General features: G+C 45.3%; 1 protein-coding gene across 1 annotated transcript in view; it reads left to right on the top strand.

The window, feature by feature from the left end:
- Positions 1–1,054: 1,054 nt before the first annotated feature.
- LOC108797711 (potassium voltage-gated channel subfamily KQT member 1-like) overlaps positions 1,055–20,369 on the top strand; it is a 98,865-nt gene continuing 79,550 nt past the window's right edge. Inside the window, exons 1-2 of the mRNA XM_018569363.1 lie at positions 1,055–1,126; positions 17,294–17,750. Of these exons, the coding sequence (XP_018424865.1) occupies positions 17,392–17,750 (359 nt within the window). The 5' untranslated portion in view covers positions 1,055–1,126; positions 17,294–17,391. The remainder of the gene's footprint in view (positions 1,127–17,293; positions 17,751–20,369) is intronic.

The raw sequence follows: 20,369 nt of genomic DNA on the forward strand, positions 1-20,369 counted from the left end.
GGAAACCCATTCCATGAAACTCTCTACGTACTGTTGTGCCAATCTGAAGGCCACACGAAGTTTGGGGGTCTGAAGCTATTGACTCTGCAGACAGTTGGCGACTTCTGCGCACTGTGCGCTTCTACATGCGCTGACCCCTTCCTGTCATTTTACGTGGCCTACCACTTGGTGGCTGAGTTGCTGTTGTTCCCAGTTGCTTCCAATGTGTTATAATACCACTTGGAATATTGACCGTGGAATATTTAGTAGCCTAGACATTTCACGGATGGACTTATTATACAGGTGGCAACCTATCACAGTACCACGCTTGAATTCACTGAGCTCCTGAGAGCAACCTATTCTTTCACGAATGTAGCAGTCTGCATGCCTAGGTGCTTGATTTTATACACCTGTGGCCATGGAGGTGAGTGGAACACCTGAATCCAATACTTTTGGCAATATAGTGTATGTGCTGTAAAGCACAGTAGTATCCGGAGCTCCCACAATGCTAGCTGCATGCCGCTGTGCTGAGCGGGTCCCCCTCTGCTCGCTTGGCGCAGCGGCAGAATATTATTATCAATGACTACAAGGCGTTCTCTGATTGATTTATGCTATGGGAATGAAAACACATAACACAAAATATAAAACAGGTGTTGCCCCATTTTGGCAGCAAAAGTGGAAGTACACTTAAAAAAATGGCTGCCAATGAGCTGCAGACCTGACAAGCAGTGCATCTCCAGTGAGGACCTGGAAGTCCGCGCATGCCACCAGCAACAGCCAACCTCTACCAGTCCTTGTTCCGGGCAGAGCAGCCCATGAAGGGTTAACAGTGAAGGGAGCAGAAAGACTTTAGGGAGAAGTCTCAGGTTACAAGGAGTGTAATGGCTGCCAGCAGCGGGAGATCCTCTTCCTGCATCCTCAGCCTCGTGTGTGCCGCTGCCAGCGCTGGCCTCGGAGATTCCACTTTAAGAGAGATGATGTAAAATACACAGAGCAGAGAAAGCAGCGAAGGAAATTCTGAAAGTTTACATGGTGCGATCCGAGAGGAAACCTCCACACTTCCTACATCTCTGCCCTCCTTCCCTCACTCCCTGCGCCGACCGCCTGTGATCTTCAGAGAGCCGGGGGGACCATGAGGAACACATAGGTAGGGATCGGAGCACAACTTCTATCACAACTTCTCTGCTGCTGTCATGGAGCTCTGTGACTTCCATGCCATTTCATCTTTATGCCAAGACTGTGCTAATGACACCGGAGAGTGTAGGGTGGGATCGTTCTTCTTGTACTATGCTTGTGGATCCCTACTGACACAGCTAGGGTTACAGGGCATGCTGAGACTTGTTGTGCTACAGACTGTGCAGCGACAAAAAGCCTTGTGTATTGTAGAGCCTATTGGCTGCTGTGTGTCTGCTTCATATCTCTAATAAGTATATCTGCATGCCTTGGGAGCTGAGAAATGGGCAGACATCCTGCAAGTTTCAGAGCATTACATGAACTTTAAGAACTGTGGGAGGAATTTATCAAAAGTGGAGCAGTTGCCCATGACAACCAATCAGCTTCTTTCTTCAGTCTGTTCAGTTAAAATTTTAAAAGAAAAGAGAGAAGCTGATTGGTTGCCATGGGCAACTGCTCCAGATTTTGTTTGTTTTTTTGATAAATTCCCTGCTGTATGTATTAAAAATGGTGTGTGTGTGTATATAACACACACACACACACACCTACCTCGATCAGTTGTATGCACTGCACTCCAGCCTTCCTCTATCATCGATAGGAGTCCGTCCACAATTTTTGCATACAGCAACAAAGAAGTTAGGCTTGGTTCACATCTGCGTGTTTTGAGAGCACACATTTTTGTGCGCGATCGCCGCATGTTGTCGAAATCGCACACAAACGTGCTTGCGGTGCCGTTAATTTCTAATGGCACCCCAAAGGTGGCCCGCAAGTGGCATGGTTATTCCGCCGCGTTTCCACGTGTGCAAACGAGCATAAACGTTGCAGAAAAAAAAACAGGTCCCGTGCATCGCACAGAAAGGTGCCACGTTTGCTGCACCTCCTGTTTTGCTGTTGTGCTGCACCGATATGACCCCATTGAAATTGTCGAACCCGCATTCCCGGGATGCGCAGATGTGAACCAGGCCTTAGGGTATTGCAGCACTCAGTCATCTTTATTTGTGATTCCAAATATGTCATGACATGATACTGCATTTTTTTATCACATGTCAAGACATTTTTGGAATAACAAATACAGAAGATCGTGTGTGTATGTATGTATGCAGACATCCCAACCTGCAAAACCTTATTTCAGGGTGGTGCCCTTCTCATTTCAGGGAGGTGCCCTTCTCATTTCAGGGAGGTACCTTCTGTTTTTTTTATTTTGACAACGGCCGTCGGCCACCGTCGCAATAAAAAAAACAAAACTAAATAGCAGGGGAATGAATAGCTAGGCTGCTATTGGCCTTTTCAAATTGCAATAGCCAATAGCATGCTTGCTCTTGTACCCACCCACCCACTGCTGCTGTCAATCAGCAGAGGAGCACCTCAGGTCCACCTCTGCTGATTGACAGCAGCAGCAAGTTGTTGTTATTATTATTTTCTAGGATAAACAGGTATTTTTCCGCTGAAAATGTACTTGGCTTGGAAAAAAAAAAAAAAACAAGACTTTTGCAACTACCACATCTAAGAACTGCTAAACTTTATTATATTACATTTTTATTCTCGATTTTAGATATCCTTTGGGGCTCTTGCACACGGCTGCGGGAGGACCGTACAGTGCGCATCCTGGAGTATTTCTCTTGCTGGGGATGAAGGATGTGGCTATACGGGTATGTACCCAAATCCCACTGTTTACATGCATACCAAGACATGAGCACGACCCTGAACTCAGAACTTCTGCGTTTCATGTTGTGCATAAGTCCCGGTGCGCATGCAAACTGTGTGATTAGGATACATACCCGTACAGCGGCGTCTTCAGCCAGCCTGTTATTAAAGGAGAACTATGAGGTGAGTGCTTTTCACTCACCTCATAGTACTAGCCGACCTGTGACAATGAGACTGTCACAGGTCGGCTGAGTAGATCGGGAGGCGAGCGAACATATACCGGCATTCGCACACCTCTCGATCTGGATTCCCCCCTCCACGCTCCGATACCCCCGCTACCCTAAGGAGAACTATGGGGAAAAGCCCTGACCCCATAGTTCTCCTTTTAATTTGTACAGGCTGCTGTATGATGCACCTTTCGCTGCTGGCTGGAGAAATACGCCAGGATGCGCACTGTACAGCGGAAGAGGCATGCGTCTGCAATAAAGCACATGCCTGATCGCAATTCTTAGCAAAATTTTTTAAAACTTTAACTCCACTTTGAATTATATGCAGACCAGAGTCCTCTGGCTCCCAAGACACAGATGCCAAAGTCTGCACAACCCCCAATGCATAGTGTGAATGGGCCCACAAGGGGATCGGTGTTTTAGTCTATAGGTTTAGTTAAAGGGATTGTTCACACCATAAACATTGAAATGTATTGGTCTTACTCTGTACAGATCAATCCTAGGGTACATAAAGAACAATTGTTTTATCTGTGCCCTGGTTACACCACAATATCACAATGCTGCACTGAGGTGGGTTGTGGTGCTCTTCATGCTGCATTTTTTTCCCCCCAACGCACCTCCCCTCATGTCAGCACAGCTTACTGCTCTGCTGAGGAGCATAGAGATAAATAAAATGTCATGACACTTCAGTAAAGTCGTCGTCCCCCCCCCCCCCCCACACAATGGACACACGCACAAACTAAAACAACCCATTTTGGCATGTGGGCCGATGCAAACAAGCCCAAAACTAATCTAGTATCGGCCTCTATGTACATCTGTAGTTACCATGGCGCTGCACATGTGATCAGCTGTGGCACCAGACATTAGAGGGTTTGAAAGTTCGGTTGAGAGGTAACATAAACGCACTGGTGGCTGTAACGGTTATTACCAGAGGCATGCTTTGAATGTTACTGTTTTGGGAACCTGATAAATCGGTGCATTTAGGTCTCATTCACACTATGGAATTTGGAATTCCTGTGGCAGGAGCCTGAAATCACCTGTTTGGATGCGGCCATTGTCACCATTCTAGTTAATTATCGGGTGACAGCGTTTGCATTTGAAAGCGGCAGTTCACCAGCACTCCGTATCTACTGTGCATCCCGGTATAGCGATCTGTCCCGGTTTAGCGATCTATTCCTAACCGAAATATTTTTTTATTATCACGTACAATGTGGAGTGCCAGCAGATTGCCACTTTCAAATGTGGCTACTGTCACCCCATCATTAACTTGAACGGGTGGCAGAGGCCGCATCTAAACAGCATATTTGGGATTCCTTCTGCAGGAACAGGAAGTGAGAGAAAATCCCTGTTGTCCCCAGGGTTACCAGAAAGAGTGTCCCCATTGGAAGATTTCCTGTTCTGGTGATAAGTCAACAATTTGGATTTTCTTTCACTGTCATTCATGGTGATAAGCTGTGGGGGTAAATAAAGAGGGTGGATTACACGGTGATAACCTGACAGGTAGTCTAATCCCTCTCTGCTCTACCCAAAACTTAAAAACAAAAATGTTTTGCCTTTTAGTTATACTTTCACAATAAAACAATAATGCTGTAAATGTTTTGCTGGTTCCATCATTGGACTGACCAGGTGCTTGGCAGGCAGTTCTGACCCGAGCCAAATGTCTCCCAAACACAGTAAGGCCTTGTTTTAGATATGGTGGCAGGGGGGCGGTAAAATCTGGCAGTTGATCTGCTTTTGATGGCCCATCTGAGGCCTGGTTTATATCTGGGTGGCCCGGGACCATGACCTGTTGATTTCAATGAGGTCATATCCACACGGGGGAAAAAAGGCCATGCACCTTTTTGTGCGACGAGCGACGCATGTTTTTTTGCAGGCGTGATTGCACCTGCGGAAACGCGGGCCAAAGCCGCACGGATTGCTAGCCACGATTGGGGTGCCATTAGAAATTAATGGCACCGCAAGCGCGGTTTGCGTATGTGTGCGATTGTGTGGTGATCGCGCACAAAACCGCGCGGATTGCCCTGATGTTAACCAGCCTAAAGCTAACATAGTGGCCACTCAGGGTTGTTTACATGCAGTGGCAAATTTTTAAAAGCATGTCGAGTGCCGCTTGCCGAACACGACTATTGCATTCATAGGGACCGTGTCAAAACCGCGTACCCAAATGAAAAACCCCTTTTGGGATAAAAGGAAAAAAAATGGCATTTAAAAGGCAGCAGTATTGCCTCCAAAGGCCCCATTCACACCTGACCGTTTTGTAGTGCGTCCTACGCTCGATGAACGCTCTACAAAACGGTCAAAAAAATAAATAGCATTGTAGTCAATGGTATCGTTCCCACCTGTCCGTATTTCCGCCCGTCCCGAGCGCACTACAAAACGGCCCACGCATGAAAAGGTCCCGGAGCGTTTTTTGCTGCGTATTGGTCCGTTTTGTAGGGCGTTTTCCATTTGTATACTGCCAAGTAGCCTTTGGAATCGCGCGACGGTCGCGCGTCTTTTTTACCGCGAATCGCGGTAAAAAACAGCGTGACGGTCGCGCATATTACAATACGCATAGGTGTGAATGGGGCCTAAATGCCGGACAGCGCTGCTCTACCGCCCTCTGAAAAGTTCTGGCGTGTACTGCATTTCAGAGGGACGGTGGAACTTGCCGCCTGTCTGAAGGAGAAGACCATACTGGATTGTACACCTAAAGGTGTCACTGTGCAGAAGGCCAAACATAAATCCCTGTTCAAACCGCATTTGTGAACACACAAGCTTTGACGTGCGTTCATGGAATGCCTCAAAAACACGTGTTGTGCTTGCGGTGCCATTACTTGTTAATTGCACCCCAAACGCGGCCAGAAAAATGTGGGTTTTTCCTGCTCTGAAAAAAAACCATGGTACACCTGTAGCAGAATTTGCTACATCAGCTACTTTTTCATTTTTGTCAGGCACACACACAGAACCCATTTAAATCAATGTGGGACGTGTGGCAAATGCATGAAAAAATGCTTTGATGTGTGTTCATGGAATGCGTCAAAAACGTGTGTCGTGCTTGTGGTGCCATTACCTGTTAATGGCACCCCAAACGCGGCAGGGAAAATGTGGGTTTTTCTTGCTCTGTAAAAAACCGTGGTACACCTGTAGTAGAATCTGCTACATGAGCTACTTTTCCACTTTTGTCGTGTTCGTAGAACCCATTGAAATGATTGTGCGACGTGTGTCAAGTGTGGGATAAAGCGCGCGGGAACGTGATGCGTGTTCCTGGTATGCCGAGGCGGTGTGGTGGTATGGCTGCAAGTTACTTTTATTGATTCTCTTGGTGAATTCCCCCTTCACCAATACCAGGAGATAGTTCCTGTGTTATAACCTCCACCCACAAGATGCTTTTCACCAGGCTTATGTATTATGGTTCCTGTTTATTACTCTGTAGTGGCGCAAGAAGCTGCGGTTACACATCATGCCATGTAGCCACTCAGATGTTTAGCAGCGGTGTGCTGCAGACTTGTGAGAACCGATTTCTGTCATTGCCATACATGTAACTTTTTGCAATAATTAACACTGAAGTGTTTACATAATACAGTCTGCCTGCCCTCCACCACTGCTCCTGTGATGTAATGCTTGTCTGTACATGTGATTGAGGAGATGCTTTTCATTTTCACTGCTCTGTTTGTTTTTTGTTTTTTATGTCCTATGTTCAGGCGTTTTACCACGCTGACGTTTAGTGGAAGGTTAACATGATCTTCGGTGGATTTAGAATCTTTACAGGCAACCATCCGACAAAAGCCTGTTTATAGTAAAAGTGCAGACAAACAAAGTGGCCTCTGGCAATTGGCTGCTGAGACCCAGAGACAATGCAGGAAGTGGGCAGGCAGTGAGTTTTATGTACTCCCATGCCCTGAAGAAATGGGTTTTTGGTGAGCTGCAGTGGTGAGGAAGAGTAAAGCTGGCCATACGCTAGTAGATTTCTGAGCGAAAGATCTTTATATACCAACGAAAGGTGTTTCTTTACCACACAATAATGCCATCAGAGTCTTGAATGTCAAACAAAATGTTATTTTATTTTAACATTCAATGTTGGTATGAATGGAGTTTCCCCGTACGAAAACCACATTTAATGTTAGAAGTTCGTTCACTCAAAATAAATTTTCCATGCTGCTCCATCAACCTTTTTCGTCACTGTGACCCCATCAACTAATAGAAAGTCGAACCAAAGATCTTTTGAAAAACAACTAGTTGTTACTTTGCTTTCTCTAGGCAAAATAAAAGTTCCCTTTAACCAGTTGACATCCGCGGTGTTAAACCCCCTTCCCATCCAGGCCATTTTTCAGTATTCAGCGCTGCGGTACTTTGACTGACATTTATTCCGTCATGCAGCGCTGTACTGAAATGAATTTTATACCCTTTTTTGGGGACAGATAGAGCTTTCTTTTGGTGGTATTTACAGTCACATCCCCCCCATACTAATGTAAGGACTTACCTTAAACCCTTCGTGACTGAGGCCTTTTTTTCATTTTTTGCACCCATGTTATATTCCACATTTTAGGCCTGAAAATTACTTAAAACCCCCACACATGTCATAGCAGATGGTGGTGACAGGTACTCTTTATGGTGATGCTGGGGGTCCAAAAGACCCCCAGTGTCACCTTTACACTGGAAATAAGCTATTGAAGTGCAGATCGCACTTCAATAGCTTATAGCTGGGCTGCAGGAGCCCAGAACTGACAGCCCAGGGACCGGAAGTGATGCAATCCGCATTGCTCCCGGTCCCATAGAGCGGGGAGGGGAATCGATGAACGGAAGTTCGTCGACCTCCTCCAAATCTAAAGCTCTCTTGATCCGATCATCTTCTTTTCTGTGGTTTTCAGCAGTCCCTCCAGCGCTGGTGCCGGTCTCTGATCTGGTCTCACTAGAAACAGCCGACACGTACAGCTCTCTGCTGAGTGCACGGCCGCGTCGCTCAGCTCCTGGGAAGGACAGGTGCTGCGTGTGGTTAGTGCGCAGCCCCCATCCTTCTCTATGGGAGTACGCGGCTGTACGCCGCCCTACGCTCGCCCGCCCTGCACGTCCGTGGGGGTGCAGGTGTCCGTACTCTTACGCGGACAGGATGGATCATGTCTGCGTCCAAGCCTGGAAACACGCACCCGTACGGAGCTGCACTTGGGGTGAGCATAGGGCGGCCTATGGCCGTGTACTCCCATAGAGAAGGACGGGGGCTGCGTACTAATCACACACAGTACCTGTCCTTCCTGGAGAGCTGAGTGATACGGCCGTGCACAGAGCTGTACATGCCAGCCGTTTCTAGTGTGACTAAGGGCTTAATTAACAGAAATTGGATTTGGGGTATGGTGGCTTTAGGGATTTGTCTGTCCTGGGTTAGTAAAAACTTTAAGAGGAAAGGTAAGAATTTTTCTCGCACCAGGATTGAGAAAAAAGAAGGCGTCGGGGATTGTTTGAAATGTGCTTTTTACAACTGGCTGTCTGGAATTACATGGGATGGGAGTCTAGGCAAGGCTTTGCTAAATGTTTGTAAGCAGCTGCCTTTTTCCAGCAGTTTTTACCTGTCTCTGCAGTAGTGCAGTATAGAATGTATTATTCATGGTTCCTGCCATGTGGAGCAGATGGCTTCCTAGTTGGTCTCTACCCTGATATGAATGTTGTTCTCTACAGTGAAGACTGCAGCAGGCTGACTGTAAATAAGGCTATGCTTGCACTGGCAGCAGCAAAAGGGTTAAAGCAGAATACATTTTATTAGCCTTTGCAGTGTGGCTATCAACTGCAAGGGTTAACTGCTTGTTTTTGCCTAGGGTTAAGTTATATCATCCGATCCTCTGAGCTGGCTTGCTCATAGACCGGTCCCTGGAGCCTCCCTCCCCCTGTGTTGCAGTGGTCTAATGATCGGAGGAAGACACGGGTAGGAGGAAGTGCTGTCACGCCCAGCTAGCTCGGAGGTTCGGGTCGGTATAACTTTATTTCTGACCCTAGGCAAAAACGAGCACTTAACTCTTGCAGTGCTGTGGTAGCCCCACTGCAATGGTGGACCTGATCTAAAAATTATAAGACTTGCTATGTTAAAGTGATCATCTAAGAATGCTAATTGTGCTTAAGCAGTTCCTGGAAAAATGTTCCTTGTCTTGAATTCTTTCTGAAAAATAGGTAACTTTCTAGTGCGCGGGGTTTCCTAGGCACTCCTTGTGGTACGGCCTTTCTAGCTATATCTCTGCACTGTTACGCCTGTTTGCTAGTTGCTTAAGATTTTGTAGTGATGTCACTACTGTGCTGCTCACTGTTTTCTTTGCTGGAGGCTCTGACATGAGGAAGCAAAGTCCTGCCTCTGCCAAGATGGCCCCTACACACAGACACTGCACAGCAAGGCATTGTAAGTCAGTAATGGGGAAAGATCAGCTTCAGGAAGACCACAGGCAATACTGGTGACCAGTCCACTGCCATGCGCCTGCATTTTTTTGGGCACAGTTTCCAAATTTTAGTTCCTCTTTAATGTGCTCTCTCACTGCACTGTTTGTTCTTTGGAACTTCATCACTTTTTGCCTTGGTCACAGTGGTCTCCAGGACACTTAGATTTATTTAATATTTTTTATTGCAGGTATTTATATAGCGCCAACAGTGTACACAGCATGCTGCACATTCACTTTAATCCCTGCCCTCAAGGAGCTTAAAATTTAAGGTCCCTATTGCACACACTTTTTTTGCCCTTCCAGCATGTCTTTGGAGTGTGGAAGGAAACCGGAGTACCTGGAGGATACCCAGGCAAGTACAAGGAGAACATGCAAGCTCCATGCAGATCATGTTCTGACCAGGATTTAAACCGGGGACCCCAATCCTGCAAGGCAGAAGTGCTAATGGGGTGTTTCTACCATTCGGGGACGCAAACCACAATAATAACTTGACAGGTCTTCTAACCCATCATTGTTCTACCCAAAAATATACAAAAAAAGGTTTTGGCTATACCCAAACTTTAGTATCCTATGCTAAGCCAACTCCCCATTACTGTGAATATGATCTATATTTATATGGACTTCACTGTACTTGGTGGAAATCAGAGGGCTGTAAATATTTTACCGTTCCACTAACATTATGTACCTAAATCCCAGAGATTTAAAGAGATTGTAGAGAAACCAGACTCCTTTTAAAAATAAAGTGTTTGATGAATCACCGATTGTCTCTCAAGACTTTCATCCTAGTCCATTGTTTTGTTAATCAATGATGCATTTGCTCTTCCCTCCCAAATTAAGGCATCAGTCAGCTTCTTGTGTAGAAATGTTTTATTTCCAATTAGATACTAAGCACACGTGTCCAAAGGGCACCTTCTGTGCACAGCGGCTGCTTTCTCAAGCTGGATTGTATTGCTTTTTTTTCCAGAGTTTCTTTGTAGTACATTTTATGCACATTTATGAAGCGTTTTCATTAGGGATGCACGGAATTTCCGTTGCCGAAAATGGCACTTTGGCCATTTGCCGAAAGTGCCATGCGGCTGAAAATTCAGTGTATCCTGGCTTCTCTTTTCCCCGCTGGGCACCGGTCTGTGTGCCTTCCGAATGCAGTGCAGGTTCCCAGCAGGGAGGAGAGAAGCTTTCAGAATGGAGAGCAGTGCTGCGCTGAGATAGCTGTCATTGCTGCAAGAGGCTGAGCTCTCCTCCTTCACCTCCTGGCTGGGCCTGCTGTCAGGATGGAGAGCGGTCCAAGGCGGTTACAGCTGCAATCTGTCACAGTAGGCAGAGTTCTCCTCCCACGCCTCCTGTGTCAGGATGCTGAGTAGTGCAAGGCGGTGATGGCTGTGATCTGTCACAGGAAGTGGAGCTCTCTTCCCACACCTCCCGCCTCCTTTGTCAGGATGGAGAGCGGTGATTGGAGGAGAGTGCCCTGATCTGTTGCAGGAGGCGGAGCTCTCATCCTCCCACTGCCGGCCCCCCTCCTGTGACAGCCGATTCAGGATGGAGAGCGGGTATACAAACACCAATCAGCTGAACGGTGAGTGTTTGTAAATAACTGGACATAGTGTGCTTACTATGTCCCAGTTATGAAAAATGGGAAGTGATCTACATAATTTCCTGTTCATTCATGATTGTGGATATAGTATACTTACTATAGTATAATGATTTCAGTCAGTGGTGAAGCGCCAGGGCCTTGTTGCAGCTGCAACCCTGGTAGTTCTCGTGAAAATGCCAAGTATCGGCACTGGTAACTGTGCGTCCCTATAAGTAATATTTGCTGTGACATGATTAGATGTTTGTCTTCCTTTTTGAGGAGACTTTCAGCACAAAAACGCAGCAAGAACACGTCTATGCTTTTTTTTTCATGTGCTCCCATTGAAGTCTACGGGCCCAAAACTCACTGGATAGTACCAAACGAATGACCAGCACCTTTCCAAAAATCTCACTGCACCATGTTTCATTGATGTAAACGGGTACTATTAACAATAATGGGATTTTCATTGTTGTACAGCGGAATGGCAGACACAGGAAAAATCACACAAGTGTTAATGATGCCTATGGCTGGCCCTAGACCTGCAGATTTTTTTCCGTTTAGCTGTGGGCTGAACCGAAAAAAAAAATCTTAACAGATTCCTTCATCCATGCTAAACCGCATAGATGGAGGAACCTACCGCTGTGGCTCTTGCATTTTAACAGTGAGCCCTGCCAGCTGTCCCAAACACCTGATTTGGATGCAGGTGATGTTCGGCCGACTATTTTCCACTCTGCTGCTTAGATTTTTTTAATTTAAACTAATTCATTTATTTTTTAGTTGAAGGGTGTTGGGTGGGTGGCAGACAAGGCTACCCGCTGAGCAAATTCCTTCTGGATTATCAAGAATTACACGTGTAGAATTCTAGAATCACTTGAATCTGCACTGCCGGCAATTCACCACCCGTCGTCTTCGATTTAAAAATCGACTTTATTCAAGCGCTCTGGTGCTAGTAGGTACCGTTCAGCATCAGTCCCATGAAGGGAACGAAGCTTGATCTATTTCTAATTTGCTACACTTGGGTTTCCATGATTCAGATTGTGCCTGCAACATCTATTCAGTGATGTCTGTGGGCAGATTTAGCCCTCATTCACACCTACAATGTACCTACCTACGTGTGTGTGTGTGATGTGTCAAGCAAAACAAACGGCAAACGCACTCATCAATTTGTTACCAGCTTTACAGCAAGGTGCACATGGAAGGATCTAATACAGTACAAACAGCAAAAAGTTTTCCCAGCACACTCGCCAGCTAGCATTCAAAAAACTTGTCTCACCACTAAGGTTCAAAACGGAGATTTAGATACACATCCTCTGACAAACCTGCACCCAATTTTGATCTTTTGCCATATGTGCTCCAAGATGGAGACTCTCATAGTTTAGAGTTAGGACCGCACTATATAGAGGTGCCTTGACGCGGTTGTGCAGCTTTCCCATTTTCTGCAGAAGACGTGTATCTAAACTTCTGTTTTTAACCTTAGCGGTGAGAAGTTTTTTTGCATGCTGGCTGGCGAGTGTGCTGGGAAAACTTTTTGCTGTTTGTGTGTGATGTGTATCCCACAACTTTCTTTTGAAATAACTGAAAACTGACAAAAATTGATCGACATCAGTCACTGTTCATTCCGTATATTTAAAAATCAGACTTTACTTTTGTTTTTTAACTCAATGCTCAACACTTTAAATAATAAAACAAATTAAATTATTATTATTATACAGGATTTATATAGCGCCAACTGTTTGCGCAGCGCTTTACAAAATGGGGGAGACATTACAGTTACAATACAGTTTCAGTACAATGCACAACCTTTCGGGCTCCATCAACATAGAAGCGGTTGTCCGCGCATATTGGGCCGTACAAATACACATGGAACCACTCTAAACATAAAAAAAATCAAAACATTTTAATGTGCATTGTTCAGACTATTGTGGGGGACTGAGCGGTACAAAACCGGGCATCCTGAAAAATAGTCCCAAGCGTAATTTTGGGGGCGGATTCTGCACGCTCGCGGCTTTAGTAATAGCTGCAAATGAGCAGAATGCGTGCAGTTTTAAAGATTTTAGCGTTTGCGTGTCGTGCGGTTTTCCTCCGTGTATGGAGGCTAAGAGGCAATCACTACAAGCAAGTGATTTCTGTAGCCCTCAGTCAGAATTTTGCACCTGCCAACAGGTAGTTTGGCCAACTCTTACTTAGGCCCCATTCACACCTGACCGTTTTGTAGCGCGTCCTACGCTCGATGAACGCTCTACAAAACGGTCAAAAAAATAAATAGCATTGTAGTCAATGGTATCGTTCCCACCTGTCTGTATTTCTGCCCGTCCCGAACGCACTACAAAACGGCCCACGCATGAAAAGGTCCCGGAGCGTTTTTTGCTGCGTATTGGTCCGTTTTGTAGGGCGTTTTCCATTTGTATACTGCCAAGTAGCCTTTGGAATCGCGCGACGGTCGCGCGACTTTTTTACCGTGAATCGCGGTAAAAAAAACGTGTGACGGTCGCGCATATTACAATACGCATAGGTGTGAATGGGGCCTAATTGAGCAAATCCTCTGCTGTCTCAGGTTTGGAGGCTGCCTTCACCAGACTGGATGTTTCAGCTCTTTCCATAGATGTTTAATAGGCTTCAGGTCAGGGCTTATAGAAAGCCACTTCAGAAAAGAGCAATGTTTTGTTCTTAGCCATTCTTGGGTGTTTCTAGCTGTATTGGTTCATTATCCTGTTGGAGGACCCATGACGTTCAACAGAGAGCTTTCTGACACTTGGCAGTACGTTTCGATCCACAATTCGTTGACAGTCTTGAGATTTCATTGTGCCCTGCACAGATTTAAGGCATCTTGTGCCAAGAGAAAAGCCATCCCTAAATACAAAGAAGCCTCATTCATCATCTTTCACAGTAGGTATTTCATTTTCTTCTCTCTGTAAGTAGTATTGTAAACTAGTCACTGCTCCAAGCTCACTCCAGTGATGCACTACAATCTGACATTTAGTTTACTCATTTGTATTGCAATGGAGTCCATCACGGGAGTGAGCTTGGAGCAGTGACTGCTTTACAACACACCCAGGGACCATGGGGAACAAAAGAAGCCACCCTCCAGAAGGAAGGACAGTGTCAGCACCAATTCAGAGATGATTTGAGGATCTACAGCCGAGTGATACACAAATATGGTACATTTTTGTTAATAGGATACTTGAATGCATTTTTAAGATTTAGCTCCTGAGTTTAGTGTCACTTTAAAGCAGGGGTGCCCATTAGGTAGATCGTGATCTACCAGTAGCTCTCAAAGGAGAGGAGAGGCAGCCAGGAAAGAGAGAGAGGAGGGACAGCCAGGAAAGAGAGAGAGGAGGGACAGCCAGGAAAGAGAGAGAGGAGGGACAGCCAGGAAAGAGAGAGAGGAGGGACAGCCAGGAAAGAGAGAGAGGAGAGACAGCCAGGAAAGAGAGAGAGGAGAGACAGCCAGGGGAGAGAGCAAGCAGAAACGGCCAAGAGAGCTAAGAGAGAGCCAGGAGAGAAAATGAGGAATGACAGCCAGGAGATACAGCGAGAAGGATGAGCAAGGAGAGACAGCCAGGAGAAAGAGAGAGCGAGGGAGGTTTTTTTTTTCGTTGGTGGCTCTCGTGTAGCTCGTCATTTGAAAAGTAGATCCCAACACAAAAAATTGTGGGCACCCCTGCTTTAAAGGGTCAGTGCACACTAGATCAGGGCTTCTTAAAGTGTGGGTCATGAACAAGCAACTGAGTGTGGGGGGTCGCGGAGAAAAATCTGAATCCCAGACAGGGATCGCCAGGGTGTCTGGACACGGTTGTGTGTGATTTGGCACCTGTGGGGTCCGCCGTCGCGGTGGTGTAAAGGACACAGAGCTAGGGTTGTACCCTGGTACGGTCCCGGCCCCAGGCCCCCCCTGTAGTATTGGTACCTTCCAATGTACATGTGGGGGGGGCGGGCAGCTTGCCTTTTAGCCAGCTGCAGAGCAAGGTGGGACTCGGTCGGGAGCGGAGGCTGCTGAAGTGGGGCTGGGTTAGCAGGGTAACGCAACACAGAGGTTCTTCTAACCCGAGTGATACATTAATATGATACGTTTTTGTTAAAAGTGAATGCATTTTTTAAGATTTAACTCCTGAGTTTAGTGTCACTGTAAGCTAGAATTCTCGATTACCGGCAATGAGATCAAGTTTTAGGATAGGTTAAAAATGTTCGCTTTTGTTTCCATTATTAGTGAAACGAGTATGAAATGGGCATCAGTCTGCTTAATGGAAGCACGAGTCAAAACAAACTGCAGTATTGATTGCACTGGATGAGCAAAACCGAATTGGATGGGAGAATTCCAACCTTAACCGAATAGAACGTGAGCTCTCTTCAGTTTTTAACAGCCAAGTGAAGGTTTAGTTTGTTTTTAATTGCATGAATTTTCTACACAATACACAAAATACAGTCAGCGCTGGCGGATCGGAGGGGGGAATCCAGCCCCTCCCCTGTCACGGCAGAGAGCCGTGACAGGATCGAGAGGTGAGCGAACCCGGTATGTGTTCGCTCACTTCCCGATCTACTGAGCCGACCTGTGACAGTCTCATTGTCACAGGTTGGCTAGAACTATGAGGTGAGTGAAAAACACTCGCCTCATAGTTCTCCTATAATAGGGTACTTGAATGTATTTTTAAGATTTAACTCCTGAGTTTAGTGTCACTTTAACTTAGCTGAGGTAACCTCTGTTATATCCATAGCGTTCATGAAACAAGCAGTGCGTCTGTACTATATCTGGGTGTTTTAGCTAAATGCCAAGCACGGAGCAAGTGTATTTATTTCTCTTAGTATGTATATGTTGCGTAACTGGGTCAGACTCCTCATAAAATGTTTTAGGTTTCATGGTTAATGTTCTGAGCTGTTGCAGTTCATCTCTGTGTAGCGGAAAATCAAGGTATTGTTTTAATAGAAGCTGCTGAAATGACTAAATGTATCCCATTAACATATTTACATTCTTTCTTTGTAATGGAAGAACTTAAAGCCCAGCGGCAGCCAGCACAGGATAGCGTGGAGAGGGGACAGAACTTCTTTGCTATTTGTGTCACTGTAGCATACATATCCTTTTACTCACTTCATTACATGCTGATGGGTGATGCAGGGATTGAAGATTAGGGGAACTATCTATTGGGAAACAAAGAGTAATAACTTTTTAGTACTGGCTGGGGTTAGAAAAAGTTTAAGGGCAAACTTTTGGACCCTTGTCAGCTTTTTATGGTCTGTGCCATCATCTTATGATGGCAGTTATAATCTTTAAAGCTTATCTCCTGGAAAAAGAAATTCCCTTTGCAGTGGGGCTACCCCTGCACTGCAAGCATTACCTGCTTGTTAATGTCTAGGGCAGTTTTTCTCCGCCTTTTCAAGGGGAACCCCATGCAAAAACCCACTAAGGAGTGGGTTTTCCCCTTCACAGCGAAGTGCCCCCTTCAAATCAAGTACTATCCTTGTCGCACTCCTTACCGATATGTCCCTTGTAGTGGGGGGTGCTCGCAGTGACCGCGGATGGCGCCGCGAATGTCAGCAAAAATGTAGAAATGTCACCAGCACACCAATCCTTTTAATATAGCAAAAGCTTAATTTATTGAAGTTTTTTGTCATATGACCAAACAAGCGCTTTCGGGACCGCGCAGGGTCCCTTTATCAGTCTTTAGCAATGCTCAATATCTAATGCTGAAGCCTGATGAAGGGACCCTGCGCAGTCCCGAAAGCGCTTGTTTGGTCATATGACAAAAAACTTCAATAAATTAAGCTTTTGCTATATTAAAAGGATTGGTGTGCTGGTGACATTTCTACATTTTTCCCTTCAAATCAAGATCCCCCCCCTTCACATCATAGTCACCCTTTGCATCAGTAGCCACTTCTTTCATATTCGAGTTCCCTAGGATTGAGCCATAAGTGGTACCTCCTCAGTGGTGATAATTGTATATACAAGTTGTGTGTGTGTGTGTGTGTGTGTGTGTGTGTGTGTGATGGATCTTGCCTATGTTTTTCCTTTTTCAGGAATGCCTGTCTACTACACGAGACCTTTTATTAAGCAATATATTGATTTTGTTGCAGTTGAGGAACAGCTTAAGGTTTTGTAAATTTTTTTCTTTTTTTGTGACATTCCCAGACATGCAACGTTCGGGCTCACACCTTTAAAATCAACAGCCCTAACAGACATCTGACAGCACTGTGCTGAGGAAGGAATCCTGCACTTAACCTTGTATTCTACGCCACTCCCATTGTAGAGGAGTCATCAGGAGGGAGCTAAAGTGGGTAGGACCTCACTACTAAAAAAAATCTCCAACCAGATGTCAGACGCCGGTGGACAAGAAGAACTGGGGGTTTTCTATATATAGTATTTTTTTCTTTTTGTCTCAATTGTTGGCAAAGATGTTTTCCTGTCCCAATGTCATCATCACCTTCTAATTCACCACAAAGAAGCTGTAAAGTTGGAATCTTAACTTCCAAGCGGAACCTCCAAAACAAACGGAACACTTTGGAGATGAATGAAAATCTGAACACGCAATATGAGGGCTTTAACAGCAACGGACAGCAAGGTCAAGAGCGGGCCACCTCCACATTTGAACTGAAACACGACGTAATGATTAACACGGGATCCCCCCGGCCGGGCATCAATCTAGACCCCCGAATGTCCATCTACAGCACCAGGAGACCTTTGCTTTCAAGGACCCATCTACAAGGCAGAGTTTATAACTTTTTAGAAAGGCCAACGGGATGGAAGTGTTTTGTGTATCACTTTACAGTGTGAGTAGACCTTTTACTTTTCTTGGTGTTTAATATTTTTTTCTTGCGTAGTGTTAAGTAGAACAACATCAGTTAAAATGTATTTTGATTGTTAAATTTCCCTTGATACCTCGGAAGAGGGCGCTATCCTTGTTCGTTACTGTGGTTCTGGTAGAAAGTTGGGTTTGGTCGTAAAGGGCCCTGATGGCTTGCTGAGATGTTCTGCCCCCTTGTTGATTTTTACAAGCCAATTGAATGTGTAACTGTTTAGAGGATTGGCCTGTGGCATTGCCCTGTACACTCTAGTACCTGCGTTACGGGCTGCCTTGTTTCTGTTTACGAGATTAACTGTACAGCAGATGCATGCAATATCAAAAGGGGTGCAGGGCCAATTGGCTGGTTGTCGCACACTGATACCCTTTGCCTCCCAGCTGCAATGTTCCTTTTACCTGGTTGTAAAGTGGCCCCTCGAGAATATCTGTCTACTCCATTCCGGTACCGAAAAAAAACGGACTCCCATTGTGCCGCTCTTTATAGCATCGCTACCATCTATAGCTTCTAATACACAGGAAGATAATCAGCATGCATAAATTGTCTTAAAGTGCATCTGTACTGTGCTGTACTAAGCCAAGCAAATGTACAGCAGGAGTTAAATGCAGGCATCTACTGGTACTTGCATGTACATTCAGTAATCGGCCTGACTGCGGCTGGGTGCTCAGCTATGCCAGCACTGACTTCAGCTATTGCTTTGGCTATTCTTTCCACCTAACTAATCACTGACCAATAGAGAACTGTGGAGGGTAGGAACGGGAAGACCAAAGCTCTACCTTCAGGTTTGCAGGACCTCAGATATCTGAGCTAGATAGCTAAGTGGAGATCTTTCATCTTTGTGGATAGTGTTTGGTATATTCCTGCTGACCTAAAGCATAACATACAGTACATCTATGCACATTTTTTACCTTTTTCGTTCTTGCTGACATGCCTTTTGTTCTTCCAATAAAGGCAAGTCCTTCTGTTGTGTTGAATTCATTTATGAAATAACCACAATATGAAATCTGTAAAAGGTTGCTAATTGTATGAAGACAGTTTCCAGTGAACCTTAGTGACCCCTCATACTTGTGTTTACAGCAAAGATGAATTCTGATTGGCTATAGGTCACAGCACATGCTGCTAAATCACATACGTTTGGGAAATAACATCCCACGCTGTCATGCATCTCATTCTTTCAACTCTTTCTGCACCCCCCCACCCCTCCTCCCCAAACATTGCAAGCATAGTATTTTTTTAATGAGGATCTCTAGAGCTTTAAGTGCTTAGATTCTTTGTCTGCGCTATGTAGCTACCAATGATAAATACATTTTTGACCCCCAATACCGAATACAGCATAAGGAAAGCCAGCTTTATGCTGTTTGGCCGGCTCGATGCTGACTAGCTAGGACGCTGGCTTCGAGCCGGTCAAACAGCATGGAACCAGCTTCCTGGGCAAACAAGAAGCCGGGCAACGGGTAATGACTCGCCGCCCAGCTTCCTGATTGGCTTCATGCTAGCGGAAGTATCGGTATCGATACTGGGGACCAGCGAGTACCGAAAGATAAATATCAGGACTCATACTCGATACTGAAAAAACGGTATCGGTGCATCACTATTGGGTGGGAAAATGTATATGGAGTTTAAGAGCCAGTCTGCCCAATACAAGAACCAGCGTGATTATTTTTTTTAGGCGTCAGCTCCATTGACTGCAACTAGAGATGTTGCTGGTTAGGCGCCAGCTATCATTTTTAAGATACATTGGCTACCTGGCTCTTGGGATTTGTCCAGCTCTGATATATACTCCTGTGAGTGTGTATATATGCCAAAACTTTCTATTTGGATTTCGCATATGATCTTTGTAAAATCTGCGTTTTTTTTATAAAAATGTTTTTAATAGGTTTGTATACTACAGAGTTGGGCACGTAGATTGTACAATCAGATTGTAACATGTTGCCAGCTAAACACCTGTTAAAGATGACTTCACCAATATCCTGACCTAAGTGATTCTGCCTTTACATCCTGGGAAAGGGAGGCAGAGGTCCTGTTTATAATGGCCAGGAAGTAAGACAACTCTATACTTCCTCTTTGGCGCATTATTATCTAGGAAATGAGGAAGCAACATCAGAATGACATCCCTTGCTCCTCCCTAAAGTAGTAGTGGATTAGTTAAAGGAAATCTGTCATGAAAGAAACAAGAAGGTTGCCATTACTGAACTCTCCTTTTTAATGTGTGCCTGGCTGCTAAGTCAGTCCCCTGGCTTCAGTACTTTTAATCACTCACTGAGACCAACTATGAGGTCTGACTTTTGGCTCAGCATATAACTGCCAGTCCAGTAGTATTTTCAGAAGGTCTTCAGAAATGGAAGCTTACCTTGCTCATGACAGGTTTACTTAAAGGTAGAGTGAGCAAGATAGCGTTAGGTTAGCTTGCATATGATGTAGGTAATCTCATTGTTGGTATAAATCCTGGGGAATAAGGTGTATGCTAAAGAGCACATCTTGCTGGTCTCTCCTTCTGCACTTGACTTTGTGTGTGTGTGTGTGTGTGTGTGTGTGTGTGTGTGTGTGTGTGTGTGTGTGTGTGTGTGTGTGTGTGTGTGTGTGTGTGTG

Source organism: Nanorana parkeri, unplaced genomic scaffold (genome assembly GCF_000935625.1).
Source record: "Nanorana parkeri isolate BGI_ZX_2015 unplaced genomic scaffold, ASM93562v1 scaffold1325, whole genome shotgun sequence".
Taxonomy (NCBI): domain Eukaryota; kingdom Metazoa; phylum Chordata; class Amphibia; order Anura; family Dicroglossidae; genus Nanorana; species Nanorana parkeri.